The sequence below is a fragment of the Euphorbia lathyris genome, chromosome 2 (genome assembly GCF_963576675.1).
Source record: "Euphorbia lathyris chromosome 2, ddEupLath1.1, whole genome shotgun sequence".
NCBI classification, from domain to species: Eukaryota; Viridiplantae; Streptophyta; class Magnoliopsida; order Malpighiales; family Euphorbiaceae; genus Euphorbia; species Euphorbia lathyris.
In genome coordinates, this window is record NC_088911.1 from 86,755,692 (window position 1) to 86,778,526 (window position 22,835).

A 22,835-nucleotide genomic window follows, 5' to 3' on the forward strand; every position below is an offset into this window, starting at 1 on the left:
TCCTTGAATTCAAAGGGATTTATTTCCCAAGGTTTTCCCCCTAGATGCCCGCACTAGTCTCAGGGACATGCCCATTGAAGCATGCCACTCCATTCAGACAGGGAAAGACATTTCGTTAAGGGTGCTTTCACTTCTTTTTCCGTTGGTCGGAGTCAAGTGACCTCTTCACTCTACTCATGTTGATGTATCTGCTTCCTATCCCTTGAGATAGTGCCTACATGGCTACATGAAATCAGGAGGAGAAAATAAGGTAGTGACGCCCAACATTCGCTCATGCCCATCAGCCGCCAAACGATCCGCTACCCGGTTTTGCTCTCTGAAGACATGGTTGAAACTGAAGTCTTCTAATACCTTTGATTAAATTTTGGCTATTTAGACAAATAGCATCCTTATCGGAGATCATTTTGATGGCCTCAAGGTTGTCAGATTCTACAAGCAACTTTTTCAACCCCAGACTCTTGGCCAATCTTAGATTAGAAAAAATCCCCCAAAGTTTAGCCGAAAAAGAAGAACTCATGCCCAGATTATGAACAAACTCAGACAGCCAAACACTCCCATTATCCTTTAGAACCCCTCCTGCAGAAACTAATTTTTTTTCAAAACAATGTGTTTTGCCAAAATATATATAGGCACTAATAAATTAATTACCCTAAGTTTTTATAACAAACAAGAAACTAACTTTTTTTTTAAAAAAAAAAAGCCTAAATTATTTATATGCTCCCACGTTAGTAAGTAAAAAGAACTCTTCAAACAAATTCCTTGAAGTATAAATAGATAGATAGATAGATAGATTACCTCAGAGCTCAAACCCTGAAGTTAAAAACGCATAATAGGAAAACATAAAACTACAGAGATATGGCAGTGGCTGGCCGTCTCAGATCAGGTCTCCCTCTCCTTAATCGGATTTTGAGATCTGATTCCCTCTCTGCTTCCAGATCATCCGTTCAACGCTCTATTCTTTGCCCGACTTTCACATCTGAGGTAATTGTACAAAACAACAACACTTGAAACCTAAATTTGAGAGCCAAAACATTTCAATTTGTTTCTATTTCTTAGTCTGTTTTTTTATGCATATCTGATTGATGTCTATGGACGAATTCTTTTCTTGTTCCTGGTAAACCATGAGATTGCAGAAAGCCCAAGCCCTAATTCCATTACCGTTCTGTAAACCAAGGAAGGGTTCATTTCTATTGTATAAGGTCTTAAAACAACGATTGTTGTCTCATTCTTGCTTCATTATTTTTTTTTTTTTGTCTTGGAAAATATGGGTGCTTTGTTATTTTTCAAAGCAAGTGATATAGTGATTGTTTTCCTTTTCGTGTTTCTGGCCACGGAGAAGTTACTAATGCTAACTCTTCGAGATGATCTTTATGTCAATAATCTAAGGTTGGCCATTTTGTTTTGGACAGACTTCAAAAAGTTTCGCCACTGCTTCAGGACAAAAGGAGGCTAAAGTTAAGGTAAATACACTTAACATGTTCTGGGCGTGTGTATTGAATATATCACTGCTTTCCAATATCCAAGTTATATTCATTGAAATTGTTTGGAATTTGATCTATTAGACATTACTTGTTTCAACCTATTTAGATTACTATTGATGGTATTTGACTTGTTTTTCAAATCACCTGGACTAATTTATTCTATGAGCATCTATGATGGAATGCGAGTTTAAATTGGCATGTGCATCTTCAATTGTTAGTAATGATGTTACTAAAATTGTATGAACCTACAACTGGAATTTGGAGTTAGGAACTGACTATTTTTTTTTTTTTACTGAATATACTGAAAACAGAAATTGATGACATTTTTGTTTGCTCTGTATTTTAACCCTGCTTTCATGGTTCTCTTTGATGTTTAGGTTCCAATTGCTTTGTATGGTGGAACTGGGAAGTATGCCTCTGCATTGTACATTGCAGCCAAAAAGGCTAATATATTGGACACGGTTGAGACTGAACTTCTTGACCTTGTGGAGGCTACAAAGAAAAGTCCCACATTTCTGGTGTTCATGAAGGACTTGTCACTGCGTTCTGCTATAAGGGTTAAGGCCATTGATGATATTTGTGCAGAAGCTAAATTTTCAGAAATTACAAGAAATTTTTTAGGTATGATGCAACTCATTATGTTAATTGTTTATACACATGTATTTGTGTGTGTGAATAAACAGAACATACAAACGATCTTTTGGTTTGAGGATCTGATAGTTAAATACTTTTATATAACACTAGTGGAAAAAGTAGATGGAAACATAATGCCTTACATAGGGAAAACATAATAATAGGTGCATCCATATGTTTATCCTTAATTTCATAGATAATTTGTTACATGGTGCAACCCTATTTTTGTTAGACTTAGAGATCTAATGGATTCAATTTTAGCTCAGTTACTTGTTTATTGGAGTATAATTTCCATTGAAAACGAAACTGAATTACTTGGGATGGAGATGGAGGAATGGGGCTGTCTCCTATTGTGATGTCATACATCTTGAACTCAATGAAAGTGCCACAGTTTTATGACTAACATATGCTTTTATTTGCTGAATTATCTATTTTGCATAGGTATTAACTGCGAATGATGCAGTAAGGCACAAGGGGGTCTTGGAGCCTTGGCTACTAGGATGTTCAAAAACCGAACCTAACCGAAATAACCGACCGAGCCGATGAATTTCGGTTTTTTGGTCTATTAGGTTCGGTTTTAGTTTATGAAATATATCGATAATACCGGTGGGTTCGGTTTTTGTGCAAAAATAACCGAATTAACCGAACCGGCCGAATAGGTTATATAATAGTTTATATAGGCTATCTTTTTATGGATTTGAATTTACTAAGTTATTTATGAATTATTTTTTAGTTACTTTTTTGATTTCGCAGAAGTTTGAAAGAATTGCAATTATTTTTTAGTTACTTATTTGTATAAAATATATCTAAATTATTTATTAATTACTTATAGATTATATAGGTTATCTTTTTTCTCAATTTGAATTTAGGAGTTATATTTTCAATTTTGAATTTTCAATAACTCTAGTTCATTCTATGATAAAATAAAATAATAACTTTAATTAGATAAGTTGATATACAATAATTAGATTTGATAAGTTAATATTCAATAACTAAGTTGATGCACAATAATTTATTAATTCTAAATATATAGATATTATAATTATATAACATAAACAAGAAATAAAAATAATTTATCTCATATGTGTTGAAACCGAAAACCGAACCAAATCAAAATATTCGGTTCGGTTAGGTTCGTTTTATAAATATTATTCAGTTAGGTTCGGTTTTCATTTTAGGTGTTATTAGGTTTTCGGTTCGGTTTTCAGACCGAACTGACCGATGAAAACCCCTACTTGGCGCGTGCCTGAGCGACACTTGGCGCAATAACAAAGTAAAATTTATAAAACTATAATTGATAATATTTAAATTATACGAAGTGATAAATTCTAAAATCAAAATGCAATAAATACTAAGCCATCACAATATTCTTAATCATAAACAAATTCTAACATGCAATAAACCCGATATTCTAAATCTAAAGTTCAATTGTTCAATCAAATAGTAAATCCTAAGTTGATTTACTCATAGCTACTTCTCAGTGAAATTCTCTGCGTTTCACTTTCAGAAACAGTTCTCTGCATTGCTTCTTTGATCACTCTGTTATTTTTCACGTATGTAGTATGTTAGCGCTTTGTTTCTTTTCTGTTCCGTTTCCTTCTGCTTCTTTCTCTCTTTTTTTTTTAAATTTTGTGTGATTGTCTCTTCAAATTCAAGTGTATCTTATTTATTTATTTTGGACCCTAGATGTGTCTAATCCAACGGTGAATATTGAACTCTTTTAAAATACCTAAAAAAGCATGCATGCCATCGTGGTGCATCTTTGAACACTGTGCCTAGGTGCACAAAGGCCCTGCAGTTACAGAGCAGCCATAGAGGGTTCTCAGGCACCAAGCCTGGTGTCTTGTGTGTGCCATGCATAGGGGTGGCAACGGAGCGGGGAGAAACAAAAAATTGTGAGGATCCAAACCGACAGAGCTAGGGAAAAACCGAAATTTTTGGGTGCGGGGGAAGTTTTCTCCCCGAAGGCTAAATTTGGGCGGGGTGGGTGTTACTACCCCGGAACTGTGGGGATCCCCGCCCCGAAAACCCGCCTGTGAGTATACCCAGAAAATAATATAATATATGATTAAGTAAAGTCCTACATATATATAAAAATTAAAATATGTAAAAATACTTATTTATAGTTACTGAGGCTTATAGTGCCTTTTATTTTTAGGCTTATAGTGCATTAGAAATATATGATTAAGTAAAGTCCTACGTATATGATTTATATGATTATGTAGATTTTAGATAGATACAATGACTACTTTTGAACTTAAGATTCACTTTTGTCTATGTACCAGGCTGTCTATAGTGAGAATAGAAGGAAAAATCTACTTGAAATCAAGGAAGCTTGGGTCCTGAGCATAACATCTTAAAGAACGTTTGTTGGTCTTATGGGTCTCTACTAATTCATCATCTATATAATTGACACAATTACTAATATTATATTCTCAATAATGCTCTATTGCTCTGTAGTGAGTAAAAGCACAATTGGCTTTTATTTGTTCCAGCATGTCCTGTCAATAGGACTTTGCTTGCATTTTCGAACTTTGCTTGCAATATGTTGATAGGATGGTAACCTAGTATTGTTCATCTACTCCAATTTGGATTCTTTTCTGAGGTAGTTTATTATATTGGACAGTATCATAGGCATATATTTTTCTTGTGTAGATATTAGCATTTGGTACTAGTATTTATTTTCCTCTTTTACCCTGCTTTACATACAATATATAGCTGTAGTGTTTGCTGGCATCTTGTACAGATCAGTATTAAATTGCAGTTTTATTCACAAAGTTTCATTGTTTCATTTGTACCAGTTTTGTTGGCTGAGAATGGAAGGTTAAGATACGTAGACAGCATCGCCGAGAAATTTGTGCAGTTGACCATGGCAGATAGGGGAGAAGTGAAAGCTATTGTCACCTCAGTCATTGTAAGTTGTCATTTCCTTCACTGTAGAAAGGGGTGCACATGGTTGGTTAACCAGTCTATTAACAAAAAATATTAACCAATTCATTTAATTCGGTTAACCATATTTTCGGTTAACCTATATTTCGGTCGGTTAACCATTAGTGACTTTTCATAGAAAATATCACTTTAAATCTACAATTATTCACTTTAAAATAAATATATAATTATTTAAATATTAAGTAAAAATATTGAAATTCAAATTCAATTAATAAAATCACCTAAACTAATAAATTTTATGTTATTTTAATATTTTTAACTTAAACATTAAATATAAATATGTATATTTATATATTGATAATTGAAGTTCTACATATATTTATACTAGTTTTATGTGTATCAATACATAATCAGTTTATTTGTCGGTTTTTGTTAACCATAGGTTTTTGAAATTAAAAACCATAATCTAGTCCATCAGTTTCGGAAATCGGTTTTCAGTTAGTTTTGTGCAGCCCTTAGAACTTACATCAGTAGTGTCTGGTATCCCTCTATCTGCAACTTTTTTTTTTTTCTGTCTTTTCAATTGTACCTTAAATTCTTAAATATATTATGGATTTTAGGCAATGGATAATACAATTTCTATACATGGTAGTTTGCAGTAATTGTAACGAAAGTAGTCTTTGCAGTCATTGTAACGAAAGTAGCCTTTTCACAGATCTTATTGAACATTGGTGTAGGAGTGGCAGCCCTTTGTTTTCTTGGTTTTTTAATCTACATTAAAAACTCATTAATGCTTAATGTTGTTTGTCTTTAGAATTTAGTATGATTGCTACTGCTCAATTTGCTTACCCGCTCTTCACAATTTATTTTGGTTTGTTGATTTGCTGCATGCATAACAATTTAACAAAATGCGCTTTTGAAGTTACAGCAATAATGTAGGGAACTTAGTAATATACTAATATCAGCTGCTATATTAGTGCATACTACTGGGGTAGACAAATTTTCTCTCTGAGTGGCTTTGATGACCTCCTTCCTGAGTGGCTTTGATGACCTCCTTTCTTGGTAGTATAACTAACATCTTCTGAAAATGCCTACAACTTGATATCTCAAATGCTATGTTGCACAGAAACACCACTTGGACAGCGATTCGATGTTTCAGAGATGTCTCTGAAACGTAGACGCTAGATTGGGATGTCCTTTGGCACGTCTCAACAATTTCTGAAAGTTGGAAACGCGGTTCCCCAAAGTGGTGACACGTTCCAGCAGTAGAGCCCAATAAGAAAATAATTACTTGGATGGTTTTCTGGGAAAATTAAAAAAGGCAGCTGTGTTCTTAACCTTTCTCTTCTTGTCATCTAATGGTATGCTCTAGTCCTTGAAATTATAGTGTATACTAACTTAGTATGAATTGTGTTAATTCCATCATGTCAGCCCCTGCCTCCGGAAGAGGAGAAAGATTTGAAGTTAACACTGCAGGAAATTATTGGACAAGGGAAGACAGTGAAGCTTGAACAAAAGGTGTGTGATTATAGGTTTGATATGAAAAGTTATTGTAGAATGAAAGTGATGGGTAATAATGAATGGATGATATTAATTGCAGATTGATCCTAGTATTCTTGGAGGCCTAGTGGTAGAGTTCGATCTAAAGGTGTTTGATATGTCCATCAAGACTAGGGCGAAGCAAATGGAGAGGTTCTTGCGTGAGCCTATAAACTTAGGTGCTCTGTAAAAGGAAACAGGTGTTTCGCCTCAGCCTCTCGAGGAAAACTCTTGCTTTGTTTTGTTCACATGCACACCATCATCTCCTTTCATCTGATGGAAATGTTTATCTTGGCAAATAAAGATTGTTCAGCGCAACTTCCAATAGACCTCTACATTATTGTTGAAGTTTGACTTACCCTGCACTGCACTGCACTGCACTGCACTGCACATTAATAGAGTTTTATGGGCGCTTTTGCCCGTTTCTCTGACGACTTTCAATTAATGGCTTCTCTTTCTGTCATTGTATTTTCCTTTGCCACATTTGAAATTGTTAGTATAAGTTTACTTGCGATAAAATAATACAAAAAATTTTGCAGTTTGGAAAAAAAAAATCATTTGTCAAGTATTCAACTTTTATTTTTGCGTTAATCTAGTTCGACTCTCACATTGATTCAATAATATTGAGTTGGGCGAGTCTGACTGACTCTGAAGTGGCTCAAGAAATAAATATGAAAGATGGAAGGTTTGTTAGATTATAGTGTGAATTACATAAACATCATCTATTATAATAATATTTTAGTTTTTAAAATTGATAATTTTTATTTATATATATTAAATAGGTTCATTTTTATTTTAGAAATATCATATATTAAAAGATAACCATCATCTTTTAACCTTCTTTAAAATAAATAGTTATTGATAACATTCTATTAACAAAATTCAAAATAAGATTTGATATAACCATTAATTTTTCATGGAATGTGATTTTCCATGTAATTTCCTCTAGCTTATATGTCAATCTATTGTTTGATAATTTTAATTCTTCGACCACAATTTAAAAAAGGGTTTCTACATAACAGGAATTTTGACATGTACCTTAATGAGCAAATGAATTTGCTCATTCACCGTTAGATATAGGCTTATTAAATCAAATTTAATTCTGAATATGTCATATATAATAAATAAAGTATGCTTTTACTTCTAATTTAAAAATTCTAAGCTCAATTTCATAAATCTTAAACCCTAGATAATATATTCTAGATCTCCAATTTATAAACTCTAATTCTTAAAATAGATTAAAAGTAATGATTTTATTAGTTTGATATAATTCAAAATTATGACTTTACATAATTATAAATAGCTTTTTAAAAATGAATTTTATATGTAAATTTCCCATTAAAAATCACTTATTTTTATAAAGTTAAGTTTTAAATTTAATATGATCAATTAATATTTTTATATTTAGTATTTATTTTTAGTATTTATCAAGCAATTGCATCATTTTTTATATTTGCAGTAATATTCAACACTTACAATTCAATATTTATTTTTTGAGCATTTAATTTACTGTTTTGTCAAATAACACATAATTCAATTAAAAGTTGTAAATAATTATTAACAAATATGGGTCTACATAAGGTTTATATAACCATCAAAAACACAACTATATCAATTTTAAGCACACCAAGTAAATAATATATATGTAAAAAATGATATCTACACGTAATAGCAATAAGGATTACAAAGTATGAATAATAGTCGAGTGTGAATAGAAAGTTTTAATTGGAAAATGATTCACTTAAAAGTGTACGACAAACCTCGAACCAAGAAATTAGATAAATTTTAAAAAAATATAAATAATCTTTAGGTTGTCTAACGAACCTCAAACTAAAAGATCAAATAAATTATATAAAATAAAGTATGACTAATACTCTGCTAACTACTAGTCTCATATACAAGTAGTCTTTATAATTGATATTTGGAAAGAACCAACATTATAACGTTGCATATAATATTGCCCATGAAAAATACATTATTACAAAAAAAATCTCATCGTTGGGATTCTCATTGATTAATAGGGTTATAAAATTGTGCGAGGACTGGGATGCGGACTGCTTCCCGTATATCTTCATCTATGAAATGAGACAAAATTGCCATTATCCCCATAGCGTCACTCTCAATTACTCAAATTGTTACTTAAAAAAAATTACTCAAATGGTAGATAACATTTCCTTTAGTAAAATTTAATTATTATTTTTGTCATATAATATAATTAGACAGACAAATATAATCTAAAAATTATTGGTATACTTGATATGAAAAAACGTACCAATCATAATTCATAAGTAATACATCGATCTATCTATCAGATATAATATAAAAATAATCATCTAAAAATTTATATAAATACTTTTTTGTTCAGAAAATTCATGGAAAATCTCAGTAAGGACATGGTGGGATGGGGACCCATGTGGGGTGGGATAGAGGTCTCCGTCCGGCTCCATCCTTGCCTTTAGTAAATTTGTCACCATATCCCCACCCTATGGAAAAAAATGAGGATTCTTCGTCCCTGTTGGAGGATTTTTTTATCAAGGACAGATAATCCCCGCCTCATTTGCAATCTTACCAATTTGATGAAGTCTTCAATCTTCTGCTTGAAACACTGTGGATCTTCAGTTTTCTTCTAGCTGGATTCTTCTTTTCCTTATTCTTTCCATTTGACGATGTACTTCTTATGTATGCGTCATGTTGTTGAGGCTACCCACTCAGCTAAAATCTCATCCACTTCTTGTCTTACTAGTGCTTTTTTTGTAATTGGTGGTCTCGTACTACAATTGCACCCATCATTTTGTTGTATTTGGATGGTATTGCTTGAAGTTACTAACATGGAAGATATGATGGACTAACATTTATTATGGTTGTTCCGATTTATAAGATTCTACTCCTAACTTCTCCACAAATGAAATTGAGCCTTCATACCTTTTTACCAATCTTCATTCTCTATTGCGAAGGAAGCAAAGTTGTTATAATAACAACTGCATTATTATGAGATCTCCAACTCGAAACTCTAATGGATGTTAATCTGTATCTTCCTATTTCTTCATTTAATAGGATGCTTATCTGAGTGTGCTTTTACAATTTCTTCATTTTGTATGAAAATGTAGGCATTGAGATTTTTGCCTTTATAGGGTATATTAACAGAATGCAACGTCGGTGGCTTTAACATGTAACAATTTTCAAAAGAAGCTTTGTTAATGGAAGAAATTTTCTTACTATTAAAACAAAATTAGGCAAACATCTAGGTGAAATGTTCAGTTCCGTTGACTGTCATTAACAAAAAGATGTAGATATTCTTCTAGCATGGTGTTGAATCTCTATATATGTGCCCATCTATTTAGGGATGATAACAAGTGAATATGTCAACGTTTGATCCTAATTGCCGCAATAGTTATGACAAAAGCTTTTCCCATAATTGTCCACCACTTTTGCTAATAATACTACTTGGAATACCCTAATATATAACCACATGTTTGAAGAAGGCCTCAGTCTTTGTTCGTACACTGCTATATTTTGGAAGCGAAATGTAAGCCCCATATTTGAAAAATCTATCAATTATAGCTAGGATAAAATCATATTCATCTACGCACGACATGTTAAATTTATGGTGACTTTTCCAAGAGTGACATGGTAGGAGAGATTATACAAACCTTTGTCTCTCTACTTTATCATGTTAATAGATTAAGTATATTATGGTGCATTCCCGTGCTTCTTCTTCTATTTTCGGTCAATACTAATTCTACTGTGTTGGTCTCAAGTATCCTAGAAAATATCCTAATAGAGGATGAATAGGATATTTATTCAATTAAAAATTATTTTGAGTAAATAAAAATATTATTGAAAAATAACCTTTTTACTCAAAAATATGTTTTCCCCTTTAAATATTGTTTTACTAAAAAATGCAGAATTTAATATTAATAAAACTTTGAAATCTACTCTTATGTTCTAAATCTCTCCAAGTGATAATGTTATAAATGTAAATTGAATAGGCATAATAATAAAGAGGATAGAGACAAGAAAGATTTGACACATAGAGTTTTATAATGGTGACAAATCAATACTTACTCCACTCTTCAAGATTGATCTTAAGAGTTTAATTCAGTTCTTTGATAGGAAAAAATCAAATTTCACTGAAGCTTAGCTTACGGGTGATTAACAAACCTGACTATACTTTTTACAAGTGTCCCAAACTTATCAAGTCTTGCGGTTGCTTGATGGACTGTTACAACTCGTTTCTTCGATAAGAATCACACCTCTTATCACTTTTATAGCTCAAGTGATTAAACTCCCACATACACAGGCTAGTATGTTTACAATCCTACTTTTGAAAAGTAAAAAACTTACAAAAAAAAATTGAGTTGTTGAATATTTGAATCTTTAATGATGAACACGCAACTCTAATTACGAAAAGTTTTCTTCTAATTTTGAAATTGAATAATTTGATTTAAGTTCTCCAAATTGCAATTAAAGCTTGAGTCCTCTATTTATTTATAGATGAAAATTTTTTGTCGGTTATAACTCTGATTTAAAGTGTTATTTGTTCCAAATAAATAAATTGATGGAGTTAATTTTAATGTTTTAAAATTTAGCCCTTGTTTGGGAGGAGGTTAATGAGAGTAAATGGAAGTAATGGAAGGTTAAGTATTAAGTTAACTTTGTTTGGGAGTTATTTTTTTGAGAGTAAGTGGAGGTTAATGGGGTTAAATATTTACTTCGGCCCTGTTCTTTTTTACTGAAATTAAATTAAATTAACTTAACTTAACTTAACTTAACTTAACGGAATGTTACTGAACTGAACTGAACTGAACTTACTTATGCTGAAATTAAGTCAAAAAGAAGAGAGCTTTCCTCTAACCTCCAAACTCTAACCTCCAAATTGAGGGTTAATGAGAGTAACGTAAACTTTTTTTAAAATTTCTTGTCTTTACAAAGTAAATTTAACCTTCCTTTTCTCTCCAGATTTAAACTCCCAAACGAGGTTAAACATTTAACCTAATTTATATTCTATAAACTCTAAAACAAGGTTTTGAAGGTCATGTGCAGTTTTTGTACAACTTTTAAGTAAACTTGAATGTATTATACCCATAGGTGTACGGGTTTAACAGAAAGAAAAAGGTAGAATGAAATTGGTGCGTTGAAATGGCATTCTCAACAAACCCACTCTCTCTCACCGTCCCTGACCCTGCCTTCGAGTCCTGGCTCCGCGACTCCGGCTACCTTGAAATCCTTGACCAACGCTCTACCTCCGTCGCCTCTTCCACTTCTGTCAATACCTCTAAAGCCTCCTCCTCCTCCACCATCACCTCAATTGCCGGTTGTTTTTTTGTTTCTCTCTTCTCCCATATCCTAATCCTTCTTTCCCTCTTTACTCTCAACCCCTTGGCTAAGCTCACAATAGACGATTTCTCTGCCCAAACCCCTTCTTGGACCCGCTCCTTTTTCGGGGATTCTTCGTCCTACTCCTTCCCTTCTGGTACCGACCAGGCCAGGCTTCGAGTTCACGAGAATATCAAGCGTTATGCTAGAAACTATTCATCTCTCTCTATTCTCTTCTTCGCTTGTTCTCTGTATGTTTTCTTTTTCTTCATTTGTCTTCTTGTTTTATTCTTTCTTCCTGTTTTTTTAGTAATCTTTCCTTCATTATTTTTCTTTTATGTCCTGTTGAAAATCAACCAAGTTTAGGAATGAAGGCTTACTTTTTTATATTCTCCTTCCATTTAAATTCATTTGAATATATCCTCAATTGGCTTCCTGTTTTCTTCCTCTCAAACATCAGAAGAAACAGTTGAAGCGAAATTGAGTTCAAAATTAATAAAATAGACTGTATTTGACTTGAGGTGAATTAGCACTTGCTTCTCTATCATCTAAACCTGGGTTGAATTTAGATAATGTCTTGTAAGGTTTAATGTAATCGAATTCATAGTATATATTTTATAAAATTGCACTTTTGAGTTAATGTTATCCATGACAGGGAATAGAGTTCGAATGATTGCTAGCCAGGAAAGACAGAATATTATCCAATATCAATGACCTTTCTTCTTGACATTTTATACGAATAATTTTTGTTTTTCTGGTCCATGAATTATTTTCTTCTTTTCGCTTTCTTACCTGCCATAGGCTGTCTGTTGTTGCTGGGTTTCTAGGTATCAGATGCCGCTTGCACTCATTGGATTAATATCGAGTTTGGCACTTTGGGATATTTTCAAGTTTTGTAGTGATAGATGGGGATGGGATGGATATGCTGTAATTCAGCAGGTTTTGATTCGCAGTGCCCAATGTGGTGAGTAAATGAGTTCTCTATCAGTTTCTTCTTGCTTTCCCCCCATAAGATTTGAGGTACTGTGGTATTTGATTGCATAAATTGTTTATACAGAACATTAGTCATCTAGTTGAGTGCATTGAACATTTCTTTATTAAGACTACCTAAACTCTGCTTTTACACTGGTTGTAAGATGCTTTGGCTCATCTAAGAATTTTTTTTAACAAGTTCAGTGCCTATTTTTTCTGTATATGGCAGAAAACAAATTATAATGTGTGCAAAGTTGCAAAATGTTTTCTAAATTTGTGATTGTCATAGACATAGTTGCTACTGAGAAGCTCACAATATAGGGAAAGAAAAGAAGGGGCGAAAGAAAGATACTCCATGAGAAAAGAAGGGGGCAAAAAAATTGCTTATCTAGAAAACCCCTGGTTCAAGAGAATGAATCTTAAAATCCTAGATCATAATCTGAAGAGTCAAATTCAACTAATTGAATTTTTTAGCACTATTTATATTCAGGTTTTCAGGTTCCTCTGGCAATGTTTCTCTCATAAACAAGCCCTGAAAATCTACTAGTTAGTCAGAACAAAAGTTTGAGAAAATCCTTTTGAATCTATGGCCTCACATCAGAATCATTTGCTGTTGACTGGAAATGAGAGAATCTATATCCACTGAGGATAAGGTTCTCAATTGCTGAAGGTTACGGTATTCAATCTAAATGGAGGTCTTGAGATCAAACCTCATCTTTTTGTTTTATAAGTTCAAATATTATTAAATTTGGTAGCTGAAAAATAATGTTTTCCCTTGGTAGCTTGACTCTGATTTTAGTATGTGTATGAGTTATTTATTTTTATGCAACTTCTTAATAGTTGGTGTGTATTTTCTTTAGAACTCTTGCTAATATGAGATATGAATAATGCTGGAATTACTTGAGAAGTTTCTTTTAATGTTTTATCTGTATATCTTCATGCAGTAACTGCAATTATTCTTGTGTATTTGAATGTTCAAATGGCTCTCTTTTGCGCACTTGGTGTCAGTTATGCAGGTACTGATCCAATTTCATTTTGTTTAAGTTTGTTGATGCCATGGATACATGGAAACCTGACTAGCCATTTCTCTCAGAATAATCTTCTATTGTATGTCTATTAATTCCTTTTTTGTAGTAACCATTTTGCATGCTGCCTTCCGGAAACTGACACCTGCAAAGCAAAAGCAACCATCTAAGCAAAGATAAAATAGAAATTCTTTGAAGGGTTTCTTTGCTGCGAGTGCTCAACTGGTTCTGTTTACCCAGACAGCAAAGATGTGTTCATCTTACATATGGAAGTGATCTCAACCGCATTGCCTTCAGTTTTGATCAATCTTACTATAATATAGATAACTGAAACGAGAAATGCTGTAGCAACTTCTCAAATCTTGAGAGTTATTATTGATATATGTTAGTGTTTGGCGCAGTTGAGGTGAAAACAGCAAGTATAAAGTATCTTAACTCTTACTTAAGTCTCAGTAATTGGAACCCACATTGGAGAATTTTACTCCCATAACTTGGGAAGTACAGGAAGATAGGAATTTTGATTCTCTGGAACTGGAACAATGGAATTCTTGTTTTTATAGTTCAATGATTGAGTTGCATTTGAAGCTTCTGTTTCAGAGTATATTTATAACTTAATAAGTTGTTTCAAAAAGGTTTTATTTCAACCATATTCTCACTGTCATTCATCTTATTGATGAAAATCTTTTATTATGTTAGTCATATCATTATTTATTTGAAAGCTGATCTGATAAATTATTTAGAAAATATGTTTCTGATATTTGTCAAAATTGAGTTTTAGCAAGTTGATACAGATGTATGTAGCTTTACACTTTGATTACAGGAATTAGATTCCTCGATTATATGGGGTTTAATTATATTATATATATATCTCTCCTATTAGAGTACCCTTTCATCTATATATATGTATTTTTTCGTAGTGCAAGATATAAAATTCTCCAATACTTATTTTATATGGCGTTACAGTTTATGGTTTTTGGCTATCTGATATTTTCCGAGCTGAGTTTCTCAGCCTGCTTCAAAACAACTTTTTTGAGCAACTCTTCGCCACTCCAGCTACTCAGCCAAACAACAACTCCAATAGCTCTCTCTTACTTCTCAATAACCATCCCTTTTATGCTAATAATGACTCATATCCTAAATAACTATACTAATGTCTTATATTTGAAATGCCCCATATTTACAGAGATGATTAATATATATGCTCTAGTCTGTGAATGTTTACAAATGTATATATTAGTAATACCTTGATAATAAGAATTGGATTCCTTGATAATAGAAATTAGATTAAATTTCATTTGTTTATTTACTATGATATAACAACGAACTTTCTTTCAAAAAAAATAATGAACTTAATCGAACTGTGCCATGTGTGCAGAAATTATAATGAAACAAAAGAATAATCGGAAGAAAGAGTATAGAACTAAAAGAAATTACGCATCTGAATTTTAATAGCTTAATTTTCTATCTCTCTTTGAATCTGATTAAGGGAATTGTCATAAAATATATTCTCTCATTTGTCACTTTAGATTTTCAATGTAAATTTGTCCTATTTTACCTCTATTAATAAGTTTAGCATTAATTACTCTTTTTTGTCATTTTAAGTTTTTAAGGTATGAATAGTAGTATAATTTAATGAATGTTACAGAAAATAAGAATTATTAATAAAAAAAAGATACAAGTGTCTTAGTTTATGCAAATCAATCATTTTCTTAGGGTGTTGTTAAGCATAGCTCAATTTCCTACCCCTAACCCCGTGAAATGACGAAAATACCCTTTCAGGTGTTGGGGTGGGAAAACATAATTTTTTTTCCTCTCCCGACATGCGGGCGTGAGGGAATCACGCCTCACCTTGTGGTGAGGCGTGTGTATATCACGCCTCACCACAAGGTGAGGCGTGATAGCCGCACGCCCGTGTGTCGGGAGAGGAAAAAAATTATGTTTTCCCGCTTGTATAATATTGCGGATTAGTGGTTTATTGCGGATTATTGTGGATTATAGTTATTAACCTTTTAGTTTTAAATATACAACATTAACATTACAATTAATTAATATACACAAAATATTACATATGTTTTCAAATGTGTTAAAAACAATAAGTTCTAGTATATTACAACATATATCAGTTTGCCCGGCGCCACTCGTCCATAAACTGGTCCATATCAGTCCTAATAAGTGGAGCTCTCTTCATCATTTCGCCCGGCGAGCGTCCGCTCAGTGATACGTGTCAAACGGCTAACCCACTACAGAAAATTAAATATTAGAAAACAAACATATGTAAACCAATAATAATAATAATAAAATAATAAACTTACATATTCGCTGTTGGAGCGAGCATGGTGGACCGGCGCATCCCGAGGGGCATGAAGCAAATGAGAATGTGAATATCGTCTATACCACTCCATGTACCCCGCATCACAAGCAGTGGGATCGGCTCCAACTGGCTGGCATCTCCTTTGAAATCTCCGCCAAGTATCACAACTGTAACAGATGAATGCGCGAGTCTGTACGATAGAGACTTTCATGGTCGGAATGCAGTATCGGGTCTAATATGCTCAGCCGGGATAGGCTGAACATAACCGACCTGACGTAGGACTCGATTGGGCATATACGGCTCAACAATGTCTCTACACCGTATCCAACTGGCGTAGGACACTCGTAGCTGGTCGTCATCGGCGACTAGACCATAAGGCAACCACGTCACCTGCAAAAAATAATACTCAACTATAAATAATACTAAAATTATAAATAATACTAAACTATAAATAATACTAAATATAAAATAATACTAAAGTTTAAATAATACTATACTATAAATAATACTAAAATTATAAATAATATTAAATATAAAATAATACTAAACTATAAATAATACCTCGGTTGCCGTCATGTGGTCCAACTGTGCACGAATGGTCTCGAGTCGGACGACCTTCCTGTCTGGAATCCCGACCTCCCATCTGCACGCCCAGAGAGAATCATCTGGGATTTGAAGTGGTAGTCGATGGGGCTGGAACACTAGAAAATACTCATATATCCACGTCTGGAGGAGGGTCAAACATCCACAAGTACCCGAGCACTCTCCTTTACTCGCTATCCCCAGTTGCCGATATAAAGTGGCAAGTGTAGTAGACTCCTAAGAAAGTCCAACTGCCCCCCTAACACCGTCGTGATCCTCTTAGAGATGGGACGACCTGATCCTATCGCCACTCAATATATGAGCTTGTCAGAATTTGAATACTGAACCATTTAGTGGATTAAAACATTTTGTTACCATATCAAGGTATGGTTTGGTCCAAAAATTTAAGTTGATAATTAAAATCAAATTATAATTTTTATTATAATTTCTGACACATCCCTATATATGAATGTTTCTGGAGAATCTGTCTGTACAGTACAGACACAAAATTAAGACAAGAAGCAAATTCTAACTTTTCATATGGTCAATGGTCGATTAATTTAGCATTTAATTATTTTTTTTTTTTTTTTTTGGTAAGAAGCATTTAATTATTTTATAATTTTATAATTTCTGTATTTTTATTATATTATCATATATTAATCTATTAGTCAGTATGACTTTTTATATACATATACTAACATATTACACTTTAATAATCGCTTTGAAGTTCACTTATTATTATTATTATTATTATTATTATTATTAATAATGAATCCAATTAAACGAAATTCATAACAAAAATGATAAGTATATTAAATTGGATAATAGTTGTTTTAAATGCTTAGTTAAAGTCTTGTTGATGCACATTTAAAATATTCACTGTACTACCTCGAGCAGATAAATAGTAAGAGATGTTCATGAATCAATCTAATAGTTAGTGGATCGATCTAATCCAATTGAATCAGCTTGATGTGTTCAGATTAGCATCGACTTCAAAGATTGTTGAACCGGACTAAATAGTGAATAAGAGATTCCAATTAAATTGAATCATTGATTATTGAACTATTGGTAAAAAGTTTTAAATCAAATACTTAAATAAAAAGAACCGACTAAAAGTTTTAAATCGAATACTTAAATAAAAACAAATTTTTCAAAAAATCGTGCCATTAATTTTCACTAAATACATTTCTAGGGATTTCAATTTATAGATTGGATTTGTACTAACTTATAACATAATCAATCTGATACTAGGTTAACTTTTAATTCAAATCCAATCGAATTACAAATAAGGTGGATCCTAACAGAAACCATATCCACGTTGTGGCTCGAGTCCCGTCCTCCCGACCCACCCTCGGGTGGGTAAGTTTTTCCACAGTATCAGCAACAACACCTCCACCACTCCAGTAATGCCAGGCTGGCGATAGCAACTCCTTCCAACTGACCCCGAACATCATCATACACATGGCCTGAAGCCGCTCAGCACTGCATGCATCGGAGATTATCTGACCGTTCACCAGAATACGTAGAATCTGCCATACATCGTGTAGAAGAATAGTCATCTCCCCAAACGACATATGGAAGGAGTTCGTATCGGGCTGCCACCACTCCACGAACGCAGATATCAGAGGCGCATCCAGGTTCCTAAACATGATGGATGGGAGGTGAGACAATCCAGTCCTCTCTACCATATCACGTAGCTGTAAACATGACGCATATACAATTACTGAATGTTTTTTAGGGTTAGGGTTAAAAATAATAAGTAAAATAATTTAAAGACCAAATTATTCTTACCTCAGGTGTCGCACGCTGATACCATCGCTCCAATGTGGCACATGTTTATGATCTATTGTAGCATGTAAGATACGATTGAAGATCCACTCCCAACATCCGTAAGGCAACGTCTCCTAGAAAACTAGAAATCACAGAACTATCAGTGGGGCCACCCTCCACCGGCCCAGAAACAATTCATCTACGGTCCTCAATAGCTTTGGACCGTTTTCTGATCCCTGAAATAAATAATATTAAATTTAAATAATACTAAACTATACTAAAAATAATACTAAACCTATAAATAATACTGTACTAAAAATAATACTAAAATTTAAATAATACTATACTATAAATAATACTAAACTATAAATAATACTAAATATAAAATAATAATATAATAAAAATAATGCTAAATTATAAATAATAAATAATAGTAAATATAAAATAATATTATACTAAAAATAATACTAAATTTTAAATAATACTATACTATAAGTAATACAAAAATTATAAATAATACTAAATATAAAATAATACTATACTAAAAATAATACTAAATTTTAAATAATATTATACTATAAATAATATTAAAATTTTAAATTATACTAAAATTATAAATAATACTAAACTATAAATAATATATGTACTAGTAAAGCGACCACCCCTGCGCTGTCTGCTCGAGCCCTGGGTCGGCTGCACATCATCATCACCATCAGATTCAGGTCGTCGTTGCGCCTCTGCTAACTCCTGAAAATACTCATCGACAATATCAATACCAGGATCTCGGACTCCCGAATCATCCGCCTCCTCTCCCCCAAACTCGGACTGATCCAACACAGGCTGCTCTATCTCAGCCGCCCGCACCTGCTGCTTCGCAGCCCCTCTCCATCTACGGCCTGATATATCAATACCACGCATTTTCGTACGACGTGGTGTATCCTCCTCATCCATATCTAGCTGCTGACGGGATAGATTTCCCCGCCACACTCTCCCTCTCCATCTACACATATTGACAAAATAAAAAATTTAATTAAACAAAATAAAATTAACAAAATAAATCAACAATATAAAAATTTAGTTAAACTTAAATTAAACAAAATAAAATTTACAACAACTAAAATTAACAAAATAAAATTTACAACATAAAAATTTAACTAAACTAAATTAAACAAAATAAAATTTACAACAATTAAATTTACCTATAATTAACAAAATAAAATTTACAACATAAAAATTAACAAAACTAAATTAAATAGGGTTAATTACAAAAATGGGTCAAATGGGAAGCCCATTTACATATTTAACCCATTTACTCAACCTACTACATATCTAGACTGTTTTTAGGTGAGTTTCCCATAATACCCCCCAATCTTTCATCTTCCTCTTCCTCTTCCTCTTCCTTACGGTTTCCTCTTCACCCAAAATGGCTCCTCCTCCTTCCACAGGGATCTAACCTGCAAAATCCGTTGTTGTTTGACGGCATTCTCCAGCAACTCCTACTCTAGTGAGAGAAAAGGGAAGCGAACGGCGGTAGAGGAAAAACGAGAGGGCGATTTTAGGGCGAACGACAGTGAGAGAATGTGAACGACGATAGAAGAAGGTGAACAGTGAGAACAAAGAAGAGGAAGAATGCGAACAGACGGTAGAAGAAGGTGAATAGTGAGAGAAAAGACGAGGAAGAAGGCGGACAACAGAGAAAATGGAAGAAAGAGGGCGATTTTATAGCGAACGGCAACCTCGTTCCGTGAGGCCACGTCGATTTCAGCCCACTCACCAATCCGTCGATTTCATCCGAGGCCACGTCGATCATCAGGAAAGTTTTTGTACCCATCTTTGGAAATTATGTTTTGATTTTTGTTTTGGGATTGCAGATTGATAATACCTTTGATGGGTGCTGGTTGCGGTATCTTAATTTGAGTTAAAATGTTTTCAATGGAGGTTTATGGAATGGATTTTGAAGGAGTTTTCAATTAAAAAAAAAAGATGTTTATGTTTTTCTACATTAGAGCAACTCTAATGGTGCAATACAGGGACCAATTTACAATTAAAGAAAGTTATTTGACACCCTCTAACCATTAGAGAGATAAATTTTGAAACCCTCCATCTCTAGCAGGTCGCCAGGATTGGCGACTCGCTGGGCTTGAAAAAGCCTGATAACTATTCACGCGTGCCACAAGGATTTCTTTTCACGCAGAGAAGCTGGCAATTGGTGGGAGGACCTTGATGACGCGTGAAAATCACAAGACATCCACTAACATTTTTTTGACAACTTTTTTGACTAAACATGTGGGCCAACATAAGGATTTAATAAAATACACTATATTAAACATAAAAAAACAAAAACAAAAAATCATCTCCAATGAATTTTTTTGCAAAGTGATATTTTAATTTAATAAAATCTAATCACTTGTACAGTTTTTTTTTAAAATACCAGTATTGTTTCTTACTTATCAAAAAAAAATATTGTTTCTTACCATATAAATATTAAATATTATTATAAATTTATAAAATAAATTATAAGAAAACATATTTATTTTTTAAAAAAACACATCAAATAAATAAAATAAAATCATCAAAATAAATATAAAATAAAAATAAAATATTAAATGGCGTGTGGGACCCATTAAATAGTGGTGATAGTGACTAACCACTAGAGATGATTTTTAGAAGAAGGTGTTTTGATGAGGGAGTTGTTAGAAATGGGTGATGTGGAATGGTTGGAGGGTGTACAACCCTCCAACCATTAGAGTTGCTCTTAGATGTTTAAACTTTTTCCATATTAGATGTTTCCATGAGGTGTTTACATCTGTTTTCATTAGCGGAAACCATAAATTAATTAAGAAATTAAGGATCAAATTAATCTATAAATCAAAATCAATTTAGCCCAAATCCAAATTTAGTAGTATCAACTTGTCTCTTAAATTTAAGCTTTTACATTGCTACTTTTAATAAATTAATCCGAATATATTCATTTTTAATAGCAAAAATTTATAAAAATTGAGTCAATTTGTCAAAAATATATCAATTTGTGACTGAATTGTCTAAACTTTAATTTATACTAAATTAATTCTGATTGTCAAATTTGAGAGTCATTTTAACTCTTAATTCATTAATTGAGTGGCATTCGTTCTCCATTTATATCATTAGTATTTACATTTGTTTATTTGCCCCCACTAATCGAAAATTCTAGATCTGTCCCTGATCACGCCCTCATATAGGTGAGGGCGTGACGCTATCACGCCTCACGACAGGTGACGGCGTATGAACATCACGATGTCGCCTGTGGTGCGGCGTGATGTTCATACGTCTCACCAGAGGTGACGGCCTCGCGATTCGGAAATCCCAACTAATCCAAATTCGATTCAAAAAACGTATAAAAACCAACAAAATCGAACGAATTACGTACTATTAGTCCCTTTCCTTTGGTTCCCCTCCCCCGATCCATGTTTTCGTTGATAAATTAGTTCGAATTTGATCCAAGAGAGTTTAGGGTGTGTGAGAGGATTTGAGAATTTTGAAATTTGTTCAAAGGTATTTCGATCTATTCTTGAGGCTAAGTGTGGGAATTAATGGCTAGATATAGTAATCCACTTTTCTTAATATATGTGATTTGGTTAAATGTGACAAATAATATAAACGGATGGAATACAATTGAAAATGGATAGGAATTCATTCTCTCTTTTCATACCAAAAGATGAGGAATGCATGCATTATAGGTGGATTTTAAGGAAAAAAGGAAAAAAAATTGAAAATTGAAAATTTACAAAATAATTTATGGTACATTGATTCAGCTTTTGGTGTTGTTTGGAAAATAGAGTTTAGTTGTCAGTTGATAGCCGATTATATTAGTCGTTAGCTCATTACTCTTTTGTTTAGCTGATTTGTCTAACTTAACTAATTTGCTAATAGTTGTCTGTGTAAAATGATAAATAAAGATATTGGTATCTTATGGCTACTTTTTGGGTTCATTTCAAATAAAATCATGTGGTTTCATTTTTTTTTTTTTTTTTTTTTTTGCAGATCGGTACTTACGTTGGCAAATTTTCATTTTTCCAAATTTGACGGATAACGGTCTCAAAATAGAAATTTTCTAGAATTAAATTATATTTTAAGCAACTTTAATTCTTCAACTTTTTAGATTTGAAGTCATTTAGGTAGTGTTTTTTTATGAGAGAGAAAGTTAATGTTTAGAGAGAGAAAACTCCAAAATTGATGATTTTGAAAACTAAAAAATACGGTTCCATAGTAAATATGATACTACACAACTTTAATTCTTAAAAATATTCATTTTGAAGTCGTTATCGGTCAAATTTGGAA

At 32.8% G+C, this 22,835-nt stretch overlaps 2 protein-coding genes across 2 annotated transcripts; both read left to right on the top strand.

Moving 5' to 3' along the window:
• The first annotated feature begins 786 nt into the window (after positions 1 to 786).
• LOC136218837 (ATP synthase subunit O, mitochondrial) lies at positions 787 to 7,005 on the top strand. The gene is made up of 6 exons (XM_066005961.1): positions 787 to 981; positions 1,410 to 1,460; positions 1,859 to 2,102; positions 4,916 to 5,028; positions 6,435 to 6,521; positions 6,604 to 7,005. The coding sequence occupies exons 1-6, from the start codon at positions 856 to 858 to the stop codon at positions 6,730 to 6,732; spliced, it is 750 nt and encodes a 249-aa protein (XP_065862033.1). The 5' UTR covers positions 787 to 855; the 3' UTR covers positions 6,733 to 7,005.
• A 4,622-nt stretch (positions 7,006 to 11,627) lies between these two features.
• LOC136218838 (PRA1 family protein H) lies at positions 11,628 to 14,448 on the top strand. Its single transcript, XM_066005962.1, has 4 exons — positions 11,628 to 12,109; positions 12,686 to 12,822; positions 13,775 to 13,846; positions 13,965 to 14,448. The coding sequence occupies exons 1-4, from the start codon at positions 11,682 to 11,684 to the stop codon at positions 14,033 to 14,035; spliced, it is 708 nt and encodes a 235-aa protein (XP_065862034.1). The 5' UTR covers positions 11,628 to 11,681; the 3' UTR covers positions 14,036 to 14,448.
• Positions 14,449 to 22,835: the final 8,387 nt, after the last annotated feature.

Bases quoted from the DNA above. Each gene is read 5' to 3' on its own strand.
- LOC136218837 (XM_066005961.1), top strand. From the start codon at position 856: ATGGCAGTGGCTGGCCGTCTCAGATCAGGTCTCCCTCTCCTTAATCGG. The intron at 1,461-1,858 runs GTAAATACACTT...TTTGATGTTTAG, and splicing joins AAAAGGAGGCTAAAGTTAAG to GTTCCAATTGCTTTGTATGG. The intron at 2,103-4,915 runs GTATGATGCAAC...CATTTGTACCAG, and splicing joins AATTACAAGAAATTTTTTAG to TTTTGTTGGCTGAGAATGGA.
- LOC136218838 (XM_066005962.1), top strand. From the start codon at position 11,682: ATGGCATTCTCAACAAACCCACTCTCTCTCACCGTCCCTGACCCTGCC. The intron at 12,110-12,685 runs GTATGTTTTCTT...CTGGGTTTCTAG, and splicing joins CTCTTCTTCGCTTGTTCTCT to GTATCAGATGCCGCTTGCAC. The intron at 13,847-13,964 runs GTACTGATCCAA...CCTTTTTTGTAG, and splicing joins ACTTGGTGTCAGTTATGCAG to TAACCATTTTGCATGCTGCC.